Source organism: Hevea brasiliensis, chromosome 16 (assembly GCF_030052815.1).
Source record: "Hevea brasiliensis isolate MT/VB/25A 57/8 chromosome 16, ASM3005281v1, whole genome shotgun sequence".
Classification (NCBI taxonomy): domain Eukaryota; kingdom Viridiplantae; phylum Streptophyta; class Magnoliopsida; order Malpighiales; family Euphorbiaceae; genus Hevea; species Hevea brasiliensis.
In genome coordinates, this window is record NC_079508.1 from 66,742,635 (window position 1) to 66,765,205 (window position 22,571).

General features: G+C 35.5%; 1 protein-coding gene across 1 annotated transcript; it reads left to right on the top strand.

Moving 5' to 3' along the window:
• Positions 1 to 51: 51 nt before the first annotated feature.
• On the top strand, positions 52 to 22,417 carry LOC110668706 (uncharacterized). The gene is made up of 2 exons (XM_021830025.2): positions 52 to 117; positions 21,725 to 22,417. Exons 1-2 carry the CDS (start codon positions 52 to 54, stop codon positions 22,415 to 22,417), a joined length of 759 nt encoding a protein of 252 aa, XP_021685717.2.
• The last annotated feature ends 154 nt before the right edge of the window (positions 22,418 to 22,571 follow it).

Below are 22,571 nucleotides of genomic sequence, written 5' to 3' on the forward strand. Positions count from 1 at the left end.
AACAGGGTGTGCGACATCCCAACAATTAAGTCACACTGGATGACCGAAAAGATGGCGTTACCGACTGCTTTAAGGAGAGCCACTGCTTCTGGTTTCTTCTCCAAGCTGATCAAGCCTGTCCGCTCTGCCTGTGGCTCCTTCTGTTTCTCGCTCCTTCAGCACTGAAAGAGGTGATGATCGCCGTACTACTAGTTTTTTCCAAGTATTTGCTATTTAACAGGAGTCTCATGTCGGTTGTTATATTATCAAAGTCACATTAAAAACTCAAAATGAAGGTTAATTATCAAAAAAATCATGAAGTTTACTATTTTTTGCAGTTATACCCTATTTGCATAATTACTAGTATTGATTAATATTTTAAATTAATATAATTGTCAATAAATTATTAATATATTTTAATAAATAAGAAATTAAAAATAAAATTTTGTTATATTTTTGTCTTTATCAACACTTTAACTTTACTCTGCAAATCATTAATTAGTGTCACGACCCAAATTATGGGTCAGACCGACACTAAGACTTGAGTCGGTATAAGGCCCCCAAAGTCCGTAGTAAGCCTAGCTAAACTCTAACCCATCAGTAAGCCCATATTGAGCCCAATTTCAAGAAATCAACCGGATAAAATTCAGCCATAAAATGGACAATCCAACGGGGAATTATTAACTCACCCGACCTATAATCTCAATAAAAATACATTTGGAGAGCGCAGCTCACCCATCAATCATCTATAATCCAAAATAAAATCAATGGGAGCTCAGCTACCTCATCCATCATAAATATCCAACCACACAATTACATATACCTAAAGTTTATAGATTATAATCCCAAATTGATAAATATTACAGTCCTAAACTAAATGATATGTTTCTACACATGCGGAGATCTAAAATTTTTATATTTGACAGTACAAAACATAAAAATAATAGCAAGTAGATCTGCGAAGAATGAAAGCAGGTTAATCACAACGAAAAAGCTCTCATGTAACCTGAAAAAATAGTAAACAGGAGTGAGTATTTGACTCAAAGAGTAAATATTTATTTTACATATAATTTTTATAACTATTTAGTTCTAATGCATCCTTAGAAATGAAATGCATCATCTTCATACAAGTCATATAAATCATATTAAGTCACATTAAAGATAATCTGGAGCACTCAATCACTTGTGTCAAATCCATACTCACACACATATATATGGGGAGTTGAATCCCCTACTCAGCTCTCTTAATCTAAGGCCTGCCAGCAAGATTAACTCGAGTTAGACTTTCGCTTAATAATCCATATGCGGGGGTCAGCAAGATCAACTCAAAGCCGTACTCACCCCGACTTCCTTAAAAAGGACTGGGCCCCAAGTGAGACTAGTTCAAGCCGATTTACTCATCCTACCCATATCCATCACACCACACCACACGCACGCTGACACACACATACACACACAGAGCTCCAGATTATCAAAACACAGCAACTAAAGCAGTATTCATCAAATACAAATGCAATAAAGGGCATACCTAATATTTAACTACATATATATATATATATATATATATATATATATATATATATATATATATATATATATATATATATATAAGTGATGCATGAGCATGCCAGAAGTATAATAATATTGAAATTATAAATAAAATAAATATCTACTCACAGAGAGGATGACCCGACTACAGCTAGTCCGACTGGATAAAAGAAGATTGGCCAGCATTGTTCACCTATACATATACATTAACCTCTATCAATTAACTGACAGAATTAACTAATTAATTTAATATATAAAAGCAAGAATAAATCCTAAAGTATTGCCGAAATTTCAATAGAGTTTTCCTCATAAGTAGACCTAATCCCCTACATGAAAATTCAACAAAACGCAACACACAAGGCCTCGGGTCCATAATAGCTTCTTTTCTTCTTGGGCCTAGAATAAATAATAGACTACTACAAAAATAAATAATTTATTAAAACATGCGTTACATTCTTTTCTTTCTTTTTCTAAAAAAATCGTCCTCGAATTTTGTACAAGATAAAATAATAATAAAAAAACTACATATTAAATAAATAAGGGTACTTATTGTGCATACCCCGCTCTGACTCCCAAGTGCATTTCTCTATAGATTGACTCTTCCACAGAACTTTAACTATGAGGATCTATTTTGATCGAGAATTCCTCAGCTGATAGTCCACTATAGCTACTAGCTGCTCCTTAAAAGTCAAATTTTCATCTAACTCCACTGTGTCTAGTTGTAGCACATGAGAAGGGTCGGGAACATATTTCTTAAGCATGGAAATATGGAATACTGGGTAAACATGAGAAAGGCTTGATGGCAACTCTAACCGATAAGCAATTGCTCCCACTTTGTCCGTGATCTCAAAAGGTCCTATGTAACGGGGTGCCAACTTGCCTTTCTTTTCAAATCTCATAATCTCTTTCATAGGAAGGACCTTTAAGAACACATAATCACCCACTACAAATTCTACATCTTTCCTCCTTGGATCTGCATAACTCTTTTATCTATTAAAAGCTATCTTTAAACGTTCCCTGATCAAAAGAACTATTTCTGAAGTGTATTGCACCTGATCTAAGTCATGTACTCTTGCCTCTCTAACTTCTATCCAACACAGAGGGGACCTACACTTCCTGTCATATAGTGCCTCATAAGGTGCTATTCCAAAATTGGAATGATAATTTTATTGTACGCAAACTCCACTAATGGCAACTGATCATCCCACTAACCTCCAAAATCTAGGACACACATGCAAAGTATGTCTTCCATTGTCTAAATGGTTCTTTCAGACTACCTGTCTGTCTGAGAGTGGAAGGTTATACTAAAATTTAACTGTGTGCTAAGTGCCTTCTATAGCTTCTTCTAGAACCGAGAAGTGAACTCGGGCCCCTTGTCAGATATTATGAATGCAGAATCTCCATGTAATCTGACTATTTCACGAATATAGAGCCCAGTGTATTAGGCAATAGAATTGGTGATCCACACAGGTAAGAAGTGAGCCAACTTAGTTAGACGATCCACAATTACCCATATAGAATCATGTTCTCGTGTGGTACAAGGCAACCCAATCTCGAAGTCCACAGTAATCATTTCCCACTTTCACTCAGAAATGGGAATTTCCAGCAACTTCTCTGATGGCCTCTGATATTCAAACTTCACCTCCTGACAAGTCAAACACTTGGAGATAAAATCTATTATGTCTCTCTTAATGTCATTCTACCAGTACCTTTTTTTCACATCATGATACATCTTGGTGGATCCTGAGTGAACACTGTAGGGTATGTAGTGTGCCTCTTGTATGATCTCATTCCTAAGGTTGTCCACATCTGGCACACATATCTTGAAGCCTTGTATAAGGGCATCATCTACATCAAATCCAAATTCACAATTTTTCCTTGCTGTACTCTTTCTATAATCCACATCAATTGTGGGTCTCTGGGCTGAGAAACCCTGATCTTGTCTTGTAGATTCGGCCTTACTCTAAAATGTGCCAAAAGTGCACCCGAATCTATTATGGCCAAGATCAAACCCTGATCCATAAACTCATGCAACTCTCAAATCAACGATCTCCTTGCCGCTAATATATGTGTCTAACTGTCAGAAAATTTCCTTCTCAAGGCATCTGCCACTACAGTCACCTTATTGGGGTGGTACTGAATGATACAGTCATAATCTTTCAGAAGCTCCATCCATCTCCTCTACCTTAAATTTAAGTCTCTCAATTAGAAAATGTTGTTTAAGCTTTTATGGCCGGTGAATATCTCGCACACCTCACCATACAGATAGTGTCTCTAGATCTTTAATACAAAAACTACAACTGCTATTTCCAAATCATGAGTAGGGTAGTTTTGCTTATGCCTCTTTAATTGCCTTGAAGCAGCCACTACTTTACTGTGCTATATTAAAACACACCCCAACCCAACTCCAGAAGTATCATAATACATTGTATACCCTTTTCCACTTACCATAAGGTCAACACTGGAGTTGTAGTTAAACATTCCTTAAACTTTTGAAAGTTCTCCTCACATTCGTCTGACCAGACTAATGGGACATGCTTTCGAGTCAACAAGGTCAGAGGAGCTACTATTCTGGAAAAATTTTGCACAAAACGCCTATAGTAGCCTATTATGCTTAGAAAACTCTGTACCTTAGTGATTGTGTTAGACCTAAGCCAATCAATTACTGCTTTAATTATCTTGGGATCCACCTGAATATCGTAACTAGAGGCCATATGTCCCAAGAATGAAATACTCTCTAGCCAGAACTCACACTTTAAAAACTTAGCATACAGCTAATGCTCTGTCAAATTCTGCATAGAGGATTGATAACACTTTACTTGTATCTGCCCTTGCTGTAGCACACTAAATACCATCCAATTGTCAAACATTCTTTACACCATCTATAGACATTAGAAAGTGAACTGGGTCTGTCTCTTGACTTGACAAAAGTTTAAGTATTCTCAAGCCACCCAGTCAACACCACTTATCGTATCCTACTCCTTTCCTGAAAAAGGAGTTTCTTGAATTCTGCTTAAAACTTCTTACTATCTGACTTACTTTCTGACACACTGGCACTTGAATCAAGTTTCCACCGCTTCATCAACCTGCCAATTTACCATAACTCATTCTAAATGTCCCTTAGTGTTCCTCTCATACCATTCCTTGTGTCTTTCCTCACCTTATGCCTTTTCCTTTGAAGATATTCATCCCATCAATGTTAACTTTAACCTTTTTATTGATTCTTAATTCTAGCTTGATTTGTTAATTCCATTACTTCTAAAATTCTAATCTTACGATTGACTTTTACCAGCACATCCTTCACATTATGTATCACTCATAATTGACCATAGAAAATTCTCCTTATATTTCCTTTTCCAACTTGACCATCAGAACATTATCATTCCCTACTATCCTTCATAGGAATTGCTCATCAAAGTTAGATAGCAGCCCTAGAAACTATGAGTTTCATCTGAACTAACATGGCTATAGAAAATATGTGCTATGCCTTAATTCTAAACAAGATACTTTACATGTTCATTCTCCTTAATATAAACACATATACTGCCATAACTCTTATCCTTGTATTTCTCAGTAACTTGTGACTACCACTCATACGTATCTCTTCCTGCTCTTATCTCCTACCATCGTTTTGTCACTTATTTTCATTTATGTTTCCTTACAAAGTGATCCTAGTGGTTATACTGAAAATGCTTACCTAACCCTTGATCACAGATCCCATGACTGCTATTCTGCCATCTCTACTTATAACCTAAGCCTATATGCCATTTTCCGCTATCCCTTTTTGATGTGAACCCTCAAGTAATTGGTAACTTGAAAACCCACACTCAAGAATTAAAGGAATAATATGGAAAGCACCAAATCAAGATGTATAAATTTAATTCTTTGAACCAGCACAATCAGATTGCTGTGTAATTCAAAGAAAATATCAAAAATGGGATTCTTGACCTAGTTCATATAGAGAATGAATAAACCAAGAATATTATGCATATTAAAATTTGCAAGATAGAAATCTCGGTAAGTTAATGAGCTTCACAATAACAAAAGTAACAGTCAATTTACTCACTAATGAAGCAGAAACAATCTTTCATTAATATTCAAAGTGTGTCCTCCACCTCTCTCATTACACTTGTATTTATAGCCTCTTGGCCCCAAAGCTAAAGAAAAAAATATCCCTACTTTAGTAACAGCTGCAAAGAGTTTTAAGTCCAAATAAAAATTAATCAACAAAAAGACTAAAAAGTCCCAAAAAAAAGCAAACTTAATACAGCAGCAATAAGGGCATTTAAGTCCAAAAGAGTGGTAGTTATAATAACAAGAAATATTCCTTCAAAAAGGTGCCAGCAGCATGTTTCACTCTTCATGTGCGTGGAACAGATGCATGTACATGGGTTGGATCTAGTGCATGCATGTCCACAGGTTATTCTATGTAACCTAATGCTCCACATGACACCTGATCACTTCGAAGCTTAATTTTCACCAAATTTAATCCTTTACAATTTTCTTCATGCCATTCCAGCTTATAATCCTTGCTCCATAATACTTTACAAATTAAATTCTGAAGTGATTTAGCTCTAGCTCTAGTAATTGGACCTTGGATGAAATTCTTTGGCGTGGATGTAGCTTGATTCTCATCATTCCCCTCCTCTTCAAAAGGATTCGTCCTCGAATCTGTTCTTGCATCAACACAAGGAGATAAATCAGTAACATTAAAGGTGGCACTAACATTATACTCACTGGGCAAGTTTATTTTGTAGGCGTTATCATTAATTTTGGTCAGCACTTAGAAAGGTCCATCACATCTTGGTTGTAATTTTGATTTTCTTCGAGAGAGAAACCTCTCTTTGTGCAAGTGAAGTCATACCCAATCTCCAGGTTGAAATGTAACTTTCTTCCTTCCTTTGTTGGCTTGACTAGCATATTTTCATTTTTCTTTTCAATTTGAAGCTTGGCTTGTTCATGGATTTTCTTCACCAATTTTTCTTTTCTTTTTCCATCTAAACTAGCAAGCCCGTTCACAGGCAAAGGTAAAAGATCCAAAGGAGTTAAAGGATTGAAACCATACACAGTTTCAAATAGAGAATAACTAGTAGAAGAATAACCAGTAGAAGAATGCACATTTCTATTGTATGCAAATTCAACAAGTGGAATGCAATCTTCCCATGACTTCAAATTTTGCTTAACCACAGTACGCAAAAGAGTAGTTAGTGTTCTATTTATTACTTCAGTTTGACCCTCAGTTTGTGGGTGATTAGTGGTGAAAAATAACAATTTAGTGCCCAATTTTCCCCTCAAAACCTTCCAAAAATGACTAAGGAATTTAACATCCCTATCACTAACTAAACTCTTAGGTATGCCATGCAACCTAACAATATCTCTAAAGAATAAATTTGCAACATTTATAGCATCATCAGTTTTATGGCATGGAATAAAATGTGCCATTTTTGAAAACCTGTCAACAATAACAAAAATTGAATCATGGCCTTATTTAGACCTAGGTAATCCTAACACAAAATCCATAGACAAATGAACCCAAAGATCAATAGGGGTAGGTAAAGGTGTATACAAACCTTGTGGTAAAACTCTAGATTTAGCCTTAGCACACACAACACACCTAACACATACTCTTTCAATATCTCTTTTCATATTCAGCCAATAAAAATGTTCTTTTAACACATCTAAAGTTTTGGCAGCACCAAAATGACCCATTAATCCATCAGCATGAGACTCATTCACAAATAATTCATGCATGGAACTCTTAGGCACACACAATCTATTTTCTCTAAACAAATATCCATCATGCCTATAAAACTTTTCAAAAGCATTCTTTTCACAAGTAGCATACACTCTAGCAAAGTCATCATCTTCAACATATAATTCTTTCACATATTCGAATCCCAATAACTTTGCATCAAGAAGGGCAAGAAGGTTATACCTTCAAGATAAGGCATCAACAACCACATTTTCTGTAACGATCGGGCTCCAACCACTAGAGGAATTGTCCGCTTTGGCCATAAGCCTCACGGTTTTGTCCCATAGGTAGAATGGAGAACTTCCCAGGAGGTCACCCATCCTAGGATTTCTTTCAAGCGAGCACGCTTAACCCTAGAGTTCTTCCAACTCTCTAGGCCATTCCACCAAAAGACGTCTCTAGTGATTAGTTCCCCCATCTTATATATCATTACTTTTTGAATCCAAGACCATCTCCGTGCTTTGTCGATGTGGGATTTGCCTAAGGGACCTTTCCCCCCCCCCCCCCCTTTCGGGACTCAGCGTCCTCGCTGAGGTTTGTCCCACCATCGCCCAAGAGGACACACGAGCAGCTCTGATACTCAGGTACATCCGATAAAATTGGAATTAATTTTGAAAAAGTTTCTAGTGGTTAGAGCCCAATCGTTACATTTTCTTTCCCATGTTTATATTGAATCACATATGGGAAGGTCTCAAGGAATTCAACTCATTTTACATGATGCCTACTTAACTTACTCTGCCCCTTGATATGCTTCAATGACTCATGATCTGTGTGGATAATAAATTGCTTTGGCCAAAGGTAATGTTGCCACGTTTCTAAGGCACGTACTAATGCATACAACTCTTTGTTATATGTAGAATAGTTCAAAGCTACTCCATTAAGCTTCTCACTAAAGTATGCTATTGGTCTCTTATCTTGCATTAAAACAACTCCAATACTTATTCCTGATGCATCACACTAAAGTCATCAAAGACCATCACTCACCATGAGTACCAAAAATTCACTCCCCTCATAACTCACCAATTTCTTTTAGTTTCTTAACAATTTCACTTCATTTTAACCTTACTCAAGGATTAATAAAGGAAGAAGGAAGATTAGGCACTAACCTCTTGTGACCCAACTTCAAACTTCAACTTTTCTTCTTCTTATGGGTATCTAAAGCTTCCTTATGGAGTGGCCTAAATTTTTAATGAAGAGAGGTTAAGGTTTTGGTGAGGAGAACATCCATGGCAGCCAACTCCAAGGAGAGAGAGAAGAGGGAGGAAGAAGATGGTTGGTGGCTCTTGTCATCTTGTGTCTATATATATATTTTTTTATTTTATATCATAAGTCTTTTTCATTTTCTTTTCTTTTCTTTTCTTTTCTCATTTTCCAATTCATTTCATAAATTTTTAATTTATGTTAATTATTTTATTCTCTCAATTTTTAATTTGACATTCAGGTCAAAATTCACCTCTGGGGGGTGAAATGACCAAAATGCCCTTCTGGGTACATATTAGGTTATTTTTATTATTTTTTTGTATCAATTAATAAATTCTCTAAATTTTATTTTATTTTCTCTAAATTTTCTTTAACCTTTTTAATGTCATTTTTACCTAAATAAACCTTAAAATTAGGGCCCAAAATTATTTCCTATATTTATTAAATTTTCTTTATATTTATTTCATTAATTTAGGTCTCTTCACTATAGTTTAAGTGTAGTTTCAAACATTCTAACTATCCGAACAGACATTAGTCGTCGGAACAGTAAAATGTACGGACTACCTACAGTGAGGGCATTACAATTCTTCCCCTCTAAATAGAAATTTCGTCCTCGAAATTTACCTGATGTGAAGAGCTGAGGGAACTGTTGTCTCATCGTCTCCTCACTCTCCCATGTTGCTTCTTTTGTGTTATGGTGTGTCCACAAGACTTTCACTAATGGGATTCTCTTGTTTCTAAGTTCTTTCAATTCCCGTGCCAAGATTCTGATTGGTTCTTCTTCATATGTCAAATCAGATTGTATAATTATCTCCTCTACTAAAATGACATGTGAAGGATCTGATCTATATCTCTTGAGCATCAACACATGGAATGCATTGTGAATCTTGTCCAGCTCAGGTAGTAAAACTATCCTGTAGGCTACTGGACCCACACGTTCAATGACATCGTATGGACCAACAAACCTAGGGCTTAACTTACCATTCTTACCAAATCTTAGCACTTTCTTCTAAGGTGATACCTTGAGAAACACCTTATCGCCAATCTCATACTCTATATCCTTTCTTTTTAGATCGGCATATGACTTCTGTCTGTTTGAGGCAGTTTTCAAATTCTCTCTTATGAGTTTCACTTTTTCTTCTGTCTATCTCACCAGGTCTGGTCCCACTATTTTCTCTTCTCCCATTTCTGTCCAACATAAGGGAGTCCTGCATCTCCTCCCATACAATACTTCGTATGGAGCCATTTTTATGCTGGTTTGGTAGCTATTGTTGTAAGCAAACTCTACCAAAGGCAGATATTTCTCCCAATTCCCTTCACAATCGATGACACATCTTCTTAACATTTTTTCCAATACCTATCATATAATTCATGTCATATCATTTCTATCATGTCTTTAACATCTATAACAATTTAATAAGTTCTAAGGGTTACCTATATCACCATTTTGGATTGTCCATCTATCTGGAGATGAAAAGCCGTACTGAAGTGTAGTTGAGTGCCCAATGATCCCTATAACTTCTGTCGAAGTAAATCTCAGGTCTCGGTTAGTTATGAGCAATATTGACACTCCATTTAGCCGTACTATCTCAGCTATGTAGATCTCTACTAATCCTTAGTCTGTCTTACTAAATCTAGCTCTATAATCTTATCCCTGTCTCTATTTACTATCGGAAATACATAGCTCTACACAATAGTCCCAAGTTGATACTTTAATCTGCAGCTTACAGCATAAACATGAAGAGCATTGCATAGTTACCACGGTATATCCCAATAGACTAACTCTTTTTTTTTTACCCTCAACCAGTTCTGTACTCATCTTCTTTCATCTCATATACAGCCTCCTTCTCATTTTCATCTATTATCTTTGATACGATCCTTTTCGGTTGGTAATCTACCATAATCTTATGGTTCAAAGCATTGGTGAGAAGCATGTCATCTTCTAACCCATCTCTCTGTATCCTCTTTTAATAGGAGGTACAATGTATATATAGGGGTGAACATAATTAGGGTCTATTAATACATATTTAAAGGCATTATAATTAGAAAATGTACCTTTGACAATGTCTACCAGGTCTGGCTCCTCTTGAGCCATAGTGTACATGCGGGGTGCTACTTCAACCTCGGGTTGTTCTATAGTCTCAGAAGCTCTCTGTGATGTACTAGCTATCTTTGGTCTCATCGGTCTTCTACCCCTCTGTACTATCGAGGCAGACCTATGAGTCTATGGTGGAGCTGTGGGAGCACTCCTTCTTGGCCAATCTCTCAAAAAATGCTTTATGGACTCACATTTGAAACATTCACTCGCTAGCAATCTACACTTTCCTCTGTGGTTCTTCCCACAATGTGTACAAACTGGCATCAGGGTTGATCTCCGTGCTATAGGACCCGTAGAATTGCCAACTGATACACCCGTCTGACCTCCTCTCCTCGGGGCAAATCGGAACCTCTACCTCTGTTCTCTGCTCTGAATCTGACCCTGAGACCCCCTAGGTCTCTTCCTCCCTGTAGCAGCTGAACTGGACTGGCCAGGTGCAGACCCTCTCTTGCACTGCCTGTCCCTCCTGAACTGCTCATCATTTCTAGCTCTTTTTACTGGGGTCCTATATATTGGTTGGGGAGGTGGTGGCATAGCTCCGGTGACCTGACGGAGCAATTGAGTCATTTACTCTAGGAAGGCTTGATGTGTCCTTACTAAAGTACCCAATGATGGTTCTGTTCTACTACTACTGCGCCCCTGACTAGACACAGGTGCAGGTGCATGACTCTTTACCTCTTTCTCTATCGGTTTTGGAGACCAGTGCTCTGACGGATCGGACACCATCGATCCTATAAAACAGATAAAAAAAAATAGATCTGCATTAGTGTCACCTTGATTCTATCTAAAGGCCCATGCATGTGATGCAACTATTTCTTTCTATCTATCTAGGTCTAGGACCGCCTAAACCTCTGCTCTGATACCACTAAATGTGACGCCCCTCACCCGTCTACAGTGTAGCCGAGTGAGGAGTGCAATATTCGGTGCCGGAGCACCCTATCTTGTTTTATCATATCTATTATAAAATTTTAATGTCATTTAAAACATGTATTCTATGTGTATAATTTTTTTTTTTATATCTTATTTATGTGGAGACCTGGATAGAGCCTCCTCTGTTTTATTAGCATCTAGTGGGTTTCCACTAATCACCTGTTAATACGTCCATATCATATTCTCTTTTATCATATTATTCATAACTATTTATGAGATCTCAAAATGAAGTATCATCTATTGCATTCATATGAAAATTCAAAGAGAACTCTGTCCGAACACTATTATGGTGTTTGTTGCTGTGGCGGTTGCTGATTTTCAGTACCTACGCGATGAAAAACCAACGTGCTAAGCATAATGCTTAGTGGTGCATAATTTATAATAACAATAATTAAACAATTGAATTTATATGTAAATCATAATTTCTAGGTCTTTTACATTTTTATTGCTCTTTGGAAACAATTAATATTATCGGGATCTTTTATGATTACTTATTGTATTTTAAGTCTTAATTAATTTTTATCAGTGCCCAAGAAACCTATAACAAATTATAAAAGCTGGATGCATGGGTGTATACTGGTTAGACAGCCATATGTCTGTCCAATATACATCTATCAGGCACAAGGCCAGCTGTCGAGCACAAGACCCGCTCTCAGGCTTGTAAAGCCAGAAATAAAGTTAGGCACAATAGCTAATAAGTAGGCATATAGCCTGTAGAACAATCATATTAGACATATATTGTCAGTTCATGCTTACTCTGTAAGTAGTGCTGCTATTTGTGGTCCCTAATTGGTATACCAATCGATCCAACTATATACATATAAGCCTAGGCATACTTTGGGCAAATTAGTACTATTAAGCACTTATAGTTTTATTATTTCATGCTATGTACTATTAAGGGTTCATAACATATTTTTATTTCACTTCATGTACTACCCATGCTTTATACCATTTCCATGTTATTGTAATGGGAACATAGGTCCCAAGCACTTATTCGTATAACTTATGTATTTATCACTCTCATTATTTTATGTCATGTGCTATACATATTTATAGTATTATTATTTCATGTATGATGGAAACATAGTTTCCAAGTATATTTTCCTATGACTTATGTATTTAGCAAACCATTTAGGTAAATTTATATTTTATGTATCAACTAATTTCACGTCACCTTGTAGTGGGAAAGTAGGTCCCACATACCTATTTAATGTAATTTAGCATGTAGAGACTTAGTAGGGATAAGTCCTTACTAAAAACAATTTAATTCAAGAACTTTTCTTTAGGTTCAGTTTCACTATTTTGACTTTACATATCACGTTGAGCAATTACACATTATTACTTATTTCTTTGAAATGTATATATCCCTTTATAGTGGGAAAATAGGTCCCACATACCCTTTTATGTGGTTTAGTGTTTAATGGCTTGTTAGGATTAAATTCCTACCATAAGATAATTTATCTCATGGACCTTTCTTTGGTTTCAGTTTTTGTGTCTTACTTTTACCTATCCATATGATCAATTTGTAGCCACTGTTTGGCCACAATTCTTCATGGAAGTTGTTCCTCTATGTCTTATCTTTATTTTCCCTTTTGAATCATGTCAACTTGATTTTTAGAACTCAAGTTATGGTCGAATGACCATAACTGACTCATTCCTAGATTCTAGTTCCTTAACTAGGTAGCTTTTGGACTTAAATTTTACCTAATTAATGGAATAGTTTGCAGTCACTTTTAGGCATGGTGATCTTCATAAAAATTATTTCCCTATGTCTTATGATCATTGAAAAATTTTTATCACAAATTTTCAAATTTTGTAGAATTATTTATGGCCAATTAACTAACCTGGGTTCATGTACCCAGTGCCAACAGGGGCTCAGTTCAAGACAGTGACTGCAAATCACTTTTTGAGATTCTTAAATTCATAATTTGAGGAAGGTTCCTGAAACAAAATTGTAGCCCTATTTCTTAGGTTTCTAGAAAGGTATGGCTCATCTCAATTGGATTTTTCTAGTGGGAGTTATGACTAAAAGGCTGTTCTGGGGTCAAGTGAAGTTTGGTCAGATTCCAGGTTTTGATGCAGTAACTTGTTCTAACTATTTGACCTAGTTCTCTTGATTTCTGGGTTTTGGTCAAAGTAACAATTTTGTAGGTATGTGTCTTGTGGACATTTTGCCACTGGTTTCACTACATTTGAGTTCTTGTAGACCAAGTTATGGCTATTTTTCCAAAAATGGTCGGGTAAGTTCATGTCCAGAAATTTCTGGGCAACACAGGTCTGGACAGTTTTGTAACCCAACTTAGGCCAGCAATTTGGCTTGGTTCTTGGAATTTCTAGATTCTATGGTCTTCATGAAAATTGTAACCCTATATCTAAGCTTTCCAATGGTATCAAATTCAGGTCATTTGGACTAGTATAGAAAGAGTTATGACTAAATGAATATGTATTATTCATTTGGTCAATTTCTGGGTTTTGTGCAGGGTCATCCGGATCTGGGCAGTGTTTAGGTTAAGTTTTGGACAGAATTTCGACATGGTTTCTTCATGGAAAATGGGCTATTTTGGGTCTAGTTTCACCTCCAATTGGCCTCATATCAATTGGAGCAACACACAATCAGTTATGGTTCATCAAACACACTGGATTCATTGAGTCCCAAACTTGCAGAAAATGGCACTCCCAATATTCAATCTCCTCCAACTTCCTTACTTCAATTTGACATTCAAGGCACTTCTAAATATCATATACACATCTCAACAATCCCAATTGCAAGGTATAATACAAAAGTACCCAAGTTAGGTTAAACCCTAACTCACAATTTCAACCTCATGAAACTTTAATATAAATTAACTTCTAATACTTATATATGGATCAATCAACATCACTTAATCACTTTATATACGCTAAAGTCATCAAAGACCATCACTCACCATGGGTACCAAAAATTCACTCCCCTCATAACTCACCAATTTCTTTTAGTTTCTTACCAATTTCACTTCATTTTAACCTTAACTCAAGGATTAATAAAGGAAGAAAGGAAGATTAGGCACTAACCTCTTGTGACCCAACTTCAAATTTCAACTTTTCTTCTTCTTATAGGTATCTAAAGCTTCCTTATGGAGTGGGCTAAATTTTTAATGAAGAGAGGTTGAGGAGAAAAAGAAAAAAAAAAGCTTAAAGGAAAAAAAAAAAGGGAAGGAACATCCATATAGACCAACTCCAAGGTGGTAAGGGAGAGGAGGAAGAAAAAAAAAAAGCTTTAAGGAAAACAAAAAAGGTGGAAGGGAACATCCATAGCAGCCAACTCCAAGGAGAGAGAGAAGAGGGAGGAAGAAGATGGTTGGTGGCTCTTGTCATCTTGTGTCTATATATATTGTACTTTATTTTTATTTCATATCATAAGTCTTTTTCATTTTCTTTTCTTTTCTTTTCTTTTCTTCTTTTCTTTCCTCATTTTCCAATTCATTTCATAAATTTTTAATTTATGTTAATTATTTTATTCTCTCAATTTTTAATTTGACATTTAGGTCAAAATTCACCTCTGGGGGGTGAAATGACCAAAATACCCTTCTGGGTGCATATTGGGTTATTTTTATTATTTTTATACCAATTAATAAATTCTTTAAATTTTCTTTAACATTTTTAATGTCATTTTTACCTAAATAAATCTTAAAATTGGGTCCCAAAATTATTTCCCATATTTATTAAATTTTCTTTACATTTATTTCATTAATTTAGGTCTCTTCATTATAGTTTAAGTGTAGTTTCAAATATTCTGACTTTCCGAACAAACATTCATCGTCGGAACAGTAAAATGTTCGGACTACCTACAGTGAGGGCGTTACAAAACCTCACTCACTCCCTTACGTGTTTACACTCAACAGGGGACACTCCACTCGTGTTTAACTCAACAAGGTTTTTTCCATCATATGAACTCACCACTCTGTGCCTTTTACCTCTCTTGGCTATGTCCATAAGTTCTTATCAAACTCAAGTAACTCAAACCAAGACAACAACTCACAAAAATTTAACACACAATAAAATTTTTGCACATTACGTATCAAAACGAGTAATCAATAAAGCAATAATGTGACTCAAGAAGTCAAGAAAAGAAAAGCTCAAGTATGGAAATGTAATGCAATAAGGCATCAAGAAAGAAGACACCAAAATAAAAGAGTAGTAAGCTGGAAAAAAGACAACCTAAATAAGTGATATTAAGCTTAAATATCCAAACTTACCACCAATTTATCACAACTACCAGTAGTTCACACAATACACTAAGAATTGCATCAATTTAGGATCACCAAGCAAACGAGTGTATTTTGATCTGAAATTGAATAGCCAAATGAAACCCAATACTGACTAATTGCTGTTAGAATTTCAGGCTTTTCTTAGCAGGTTTACTATATAAACTAAATTTAATCGGGTCTATCGCAAAATTTTGGTTGCCCATACAAACGGTTAAATTTTGAGCTGAGATTTAATTTAAGAATAGCTCAAATGTGGCACAAACACCCTATAAATTTTCAAGATTTTCTGGGTTGATTTTCTATGTGAATTTAATTTGATTGGGTCTGCTGTAAAATTTTGGTTCCCCACACAAACGATTGAATTTTAAGCTGAAATTTAATTTGGGAACTATTGAAATGGGTTATAAACACTTTGTAAATTTTTAGGAATTTCTGGGTCTATTTGCTATGTGAACATAATTTGATCGAGTTTGTTACAAAATTTTGGTTCCCCATACAAACGGTTGAATTTTAAGCTGAGATTTAATTTGGAAACTAATAAAATGGGGTATAAACATTTTGTAAATTGTTAGGAATTTCTGGATCTATTTGCTATGTGAACTTAATTTGATCGGGTTTGCCATAAAATTTTGGTTCAGCAAGCAAACAATATCAAACAACCCCCAAAATTGACACTCAACATCTTAAACACACTCAAATAATGCTGGTAGAGTTTCAGGCCAAATGGGTAAGTCAAACTTAATGACCCAAACAATCTCTCATGCTTGATATCAAAATGAAGGAAGCAAAAGACATAGCTAGAATAATAGCTTTAGCTTGATTAATCCCAAACCCTAAGACAAACTCAACAAAACAAATTTTTTAAACAAACAGATCATACTAAACCCCAGGAGCCAATTTTGATCAAGCATACAATGAACAAAATGTGAATAACAGAAACACAATAAGAAGCAAAATAAGGTTTAGCAAGAAAGAACCAGGTGCAAGATAAAGAAGAAGAAGCAAATATGGAACTAGAGCCAAACAGCAAATATGAAAAAGGTAACAAACACAAAGTAAGCACAAAGAAGAAGAAGCACATAGAGAATTTACCTTGTTTGGACGTCCCTTTGCTCTGATACCAAAAACTTATGTGAACCCTCAAGTAATTGGTAACTTGAAAACCCACATTCAAGAATTAAAGGAATAATATGGAGAGCACCAAATCAAGATGTATGAACATGATTCTTTGAACCAGCACAATCAGATTGCTGTGTAATTCAAAGAAAATATTAGAAATGGGATTCTTGACCTAATTCATATGGAGAATGAATAAACCAAGAATATTATACACATTAAACTTTGCAAGATAGAAATCTCAGTAAGTTAATGAGCTTCAAAAGAATAAAGGCAACAACCAATTTACTCACTAATGGAGCAGAAATAATTTTTCATTAATATTCAAAGTGTGTCCTCCACCTCTCTCATTACACTTATATTTATAGCCTCTTGGCCCCAAAGTTAAAGACAAAAATATCCCTACTTTAATAACAGCTGCAAGGAGTTTTCAGTCCAAATAAAAATTAATCTACCAAAAGACTAAAAAGTCTCGACAAAAAGCAAACTTAATAAAGCAGCAATAAGGGCATTTAAGTCCAAAAGAGAGGTAGTTATAACAGCAAGGAATATTCCTTCAAAAAGGTGCCAGCAGCATATTTCACTCTTCATGTGCGTGGAATAGATGCATGTACATGGATTGGATCTGGTGCATGCATGTCCACAGGTTTTTCCATGTAACCTAATGCTCCACATAACACCTGGTCACTTTCAAGCTTAATTTTTACCAAATTTAATCCTTTATAATTTTCTTCATGCCATTCCAACTTATAATCCTTCCTCCTTAAGACTTCAAAAATTAAATTCTGAAGTGCTTTAGCTCTAGCTCTAGTAATTGGACCTTGGATGAAATCCTTTAGCATGGATTTAGCTTAATTCTCATCACTTTTGTTCGTCATGCCTATTTGAACCATTAGGTTTAACTTTATTTAACTTATTACTTATTAATTCACTACTTTGCCTAATAAGACAGTTTAAGACGCTGTTGCACATCCTATAACTTTTACTTGCTCTGGTTGTATTCCTCAACTAACTTTCTTTACACTGTTAGAAGTTTAAATGGATCTCATTCTAATGCCACCAACTCCATCTTAGGAACAAGAATGGATGGAGTTTGATCCATATCCCGCAACTCTAAACTCCATGTTTTGGCCCCTAACATTGCCCGAACTATGACCTGCTCCAAGTCCTACACCTCTGGATCCCATATCTTGATAATTATCCGCACTCATGTAATCTAGTTCTGGGATTTCTAATATTGCTTTTTAGTTCATCCTATTTATCTTGCAGTCATTGTGCTTTCCTCTGCTTAGCTACAAACTACTCTCTAATACCTCAAGGAGGGAATCTACAGGATCCCCTTTTTCCCTTACTATTCCAAAGCTCTACATCCATCATGATCTGATCTCTTATGATCCTTACAACGAAAATTGTACTCTCCCTAAAGGGGGTTACCTGAGGCACTATTTTTTTATTAACTACAATCCCATTTAGGACATCATTTCATAGATCATTATATTAGTGGTAGTCTTCTGTCTCTCTTAAGAAGACATTATCATACTCTGTAGCATAACTAACTGCAAGAAAGGTATTACCTCTACCGCATTACCATAACTATACAAGGATATCTGCTCTCTTATTATAATGTAAACTTTTCTAGAATGTCACTTCGCATGCTACAAATATTATTCATAATCTCCAGCCTCCTTTAGGGAGTAGAGCCGTACTTATGCTCCATTGTCACACAAAGAAGGTGCTATCTTCATTAAACTTTAGGCAATATGTCCACCGCAACACCAATACTGCCAACGAACTCATATCGGAGACCAGATGATCCCACTAAATAGGTGTCATCATTACACTGTAACTATACTAAAAACCTCTAGTCTCGTGCCACTTATGCTATAACTCTACGCTCAAGCTAAGATAACTGAGTCATTGACTCTAGTTATCACTTAAATGCGACATTTGATATTCTATCTCTAGGGTCTTAAACTGCTAACTAGAAGTCCCAAACTCTTTTGTAGAAATAGAATTCTGTTTTGGCATAACTATACCAAAACAAAAGCTGTCTGCAAACACCCTCATCATGGTGCACCACAGGGAAGCACGCAGCTCTATATAATAATCCCATGTCAATACTATAATTTGCAACTTATAGTGCAAACATCGAGAACATAGTATAGTTACTGCGGTACATTCCCAACAGATAAGTTTTCTCAATCTTTTATCTCTCTAGTCAACTGATATCATATACTTACTCTGACTGGGCTATCCACTGATAACTGCTAGCAGTGGTACCCTCACTCCCATCTAGGGCAGCTATACTATCATAACTCACCTTTAAATACTAGTACCTTGCACTAGATAGGCATATCGTTAACCCTATACTGACAAAAACACAACAGCCTTTGGAGTACATACTCCCATGGGAGACCTCAATATGTTTGCTAACTCTATTTCATATCTCTATGTACTCAACAAAAAATCAAGATACTAACTGAAACACTCTTATATTACCCAGAGTATAACACAAAAGCTAGAAACAAGGAGTTACAGAAGAAGATGAAATAGAATCCTATACTCCACATGTGACCTCCTAATAATACCCTACACTCCCAATTATACTCTTTCCCATGAATCTGGAGCCTAAGCTCTGATACCATTATTGTTATGACCCAAATTATGGGCTGGACCGACACTAGGAATTGGGTCAGCATAAGGCCCCCAAAGCCCATAGTAAGCCTAGCTAAACTCTAACCCATCAGTAAGCCCATATTGAGCCCAATTTCAAGAAATCAACCAGATAGAATCCGACCATAAAATGGACTATTCAACGGAAAATAATTAACTCACTCAATCTGTAATCTCAATAAAAATACATTTGGAGAGCTCAGCTCACCCATTAATTATCCATAATCCAAAATACAATCAATGGCAGCTCAGCTCCCTAATCCATCATAAGTATCCAATCACATAATTACACATACCTAAAGTTTATAGATTATAATCCCAAATTGATAAATATTACAGTATCAAACTAAATGATACGTTTTTACACATATGGAGATCTAGAATTTTTATATTTGACAGTACAAAACATAAAAATAATAGCAAGTAGACTTGCGACAAATAAAAGCAGGTTAATCACAAGGAAAAAGCTATCTTGTAACTTGGAAAAATAGTGAACAGAAGTGAGCGTTCGACTCAGAGAGTAGATATTTATTTTACATACAATTTCTATAACTATCTAGTTCTAATGCATCCTTAGAAATAAAATGCATCATCTTCATACAAGTCATACAAATCATATTAAGTCACATAAAAGATAATCTGGAGCAGTCAATCTCCCATGTCAAATCCATACTCACACATACATATATGGGGAGCTAATTCCCCTACTCAGCTCTCTTAATCCAAGGCCTACCAACGAGATTAACTCGAGTCGGATTTTCGCTTAATAATCCATATGCAGGGGTCAGCGAGATCAACTCAAAGCCGTACTTACCCTGACTTTCTCAAAAAGGATAGGGCCCCAAGTGAGACTAGCTCAAGTCGATTTGTCCGTCCTACCCATATCCATCACACCACACCACACGCACGCTAACACACACACACACAGAGCTCCAGATTATCAAAACATAGCAACTAAAGCAGTATTCATCAAATACAAATGCAATACGAGGCATACATAATATTTAACTACATATATATATCTATAAGTGATGCATGAGCATGCCAGAAGTATAATAATATTGAAATTGTAAATAAAATAAATATCTACTCACAAAGAGGATGACCCAACTACAGCTAGTCTGACTGGATAGAAGAAGATTGGTCGACATTATTCACCTATACATATACATTGACTTCTATCAATTAATTGATAGAATTAACTAATTAATTTAATCTATAAACACAAGAGTAAATCCTAAAGTACTGTTGAAATTTCGATAGAGTTTCCCTCGTAAGTAGACCTAACCCCCTACATGAAAATTTAACAAAACGCAGCACACAGGGCCTCAGGCCCATAATAGCAATATCATACAACCCCTCCTGGGCTCACTAAACCAGACAATACTCAATTAACTACACAAAATAATTATTTAAACATTCAGGGTGTTACAATTAGTATATCATTTTAATCACATTATTTACAAAATTGCGTCTATTTTTTAGTTATTGTTGTTAATTTCCTTTAATTATGTAACTTTCTCCTTAAGATCATTTTTTGCTGAAGCAAATATATTAATAGCTCCTTTTCTAGGCAATTGTAAGGTGGATTGGAAGAAAGAATAGTCAAAACCACTGGAAGAAATTCCTTAATCAATTATTCATTAATATTAGTTATCAATAAATTTACAAAGTGTAGCTCACAATAAAAAAGTTAAAATAAAAGCCATTATAATTACCTCCCAAGCACCACATGCTAACGGTTTATTTACAGTCTGGTCAATTTGAGACATCAATTAAAAATAATAGTTTAATTAGTAATTATGCAAATTTTAAGGTTTAATTGTAAAAATTAACAAATTTCATAATTATTTTGACAATTAACTCTAATTTAAGATTTCTTATATGATTTTTAGAGTGATGATATGACAATTTATGTAGAACTTTCATTAAGTATACTAATGATTTATTGATGGTCGAGTTAATTTAAAACATTAATTAAACGTAAAAATTTAATTAGCAATTATATAAATTTCATAATTTATTATAAAAATTATTAAATTTCAGAGTTTTTTTAATTAACCGTAATGTTAATAATTTTTCATGTCGTTTAAAAGGACTCTAGGTCGTATAAATAAAACAACTCATCTGTACATTAGATTGAGCCCTATTTGGATAGAAATTTCCTCCTACTTACTGCAGCATGATCAAGGTTTGGAATTGCTTACAGGATTCACTTTTCTCCTCTGGCACATATGGAAGAATAGGAACCTTCTTTCCTTTCAACACCAAAGCTGCCCCTTTAGTGAGGTTATCTCCAAAGCGTTGAATCACCATGATGATTTCTATGAGTCTCAACAACAACAATCAGCTTCCCAAAGGATAGTGGTTCCAGTAGCAACTCACATTCTTCCTCTCCCCAGTGAGTACATCAAAATAAATTTTGACGCTGCTGTTAATGGACAAGGGAATTATGGAGCTGTGGCAGCCTTAGCTCGAGACCATCGAAATCAACCTTGTAGATGGGTTTGTAGAAGATACCTTGCTATCACAGACCCCCTCACTCTTGAGTCATTAGCTTTTAGAGAAGCACTCCTTCTGGCAAAGGCAAAGGGCTTTGAGAAAGTTATAATAGAAGGAGATTGTCAAGTGGTTATTCGGTTACTCAATGGAGAGAGTATTCTAACTCCTTTAGAAATACATGACATTCTCAATGATGTTAAAATGCTCTCAGCTGATTGTTTTGAAATTTCCTTTTGTTATGTGAACCAATCATGTAATCAGGCTGCCCATTGTCTAGCTGCTATCACTCTTAGGGATGACACTTTCTTGTATAATCCTTGGCAGCAAATTATTATTGTAACATCTCTTTTGGCCACCTTAGGCCTTCAATGAAATTTTTTTCTTCTTCGGAAAAAAAAGATTGAGCCCTATTTTGAGTGAAGCTCAAATTGCACAGCTAAAGGCCGCATGGTCATGGAGGGCAAAAGTGACATGGTAAAACAATCTGACTGAAAGATTTTCTGCTTTCAAGAAAATAAGAAGAGCA

Bases quoted from the DNA above. Each gene is read 5' to 3' on its own strand.
- LOC110668706 (XM_021830025.2), top strand. From the start codon at position 52: ATGGCGTTACCGACTGCTTTAAGGAGAGCCACTGCTTCTGGTTTCTTC. The intron at 118-21,724 runs GTCCGCTCTGCC...TACTTACTGCAG, and splicing joins TCTCCAAGCTGATCAAGCCT to CATGATCAAGGTTTGGAATT.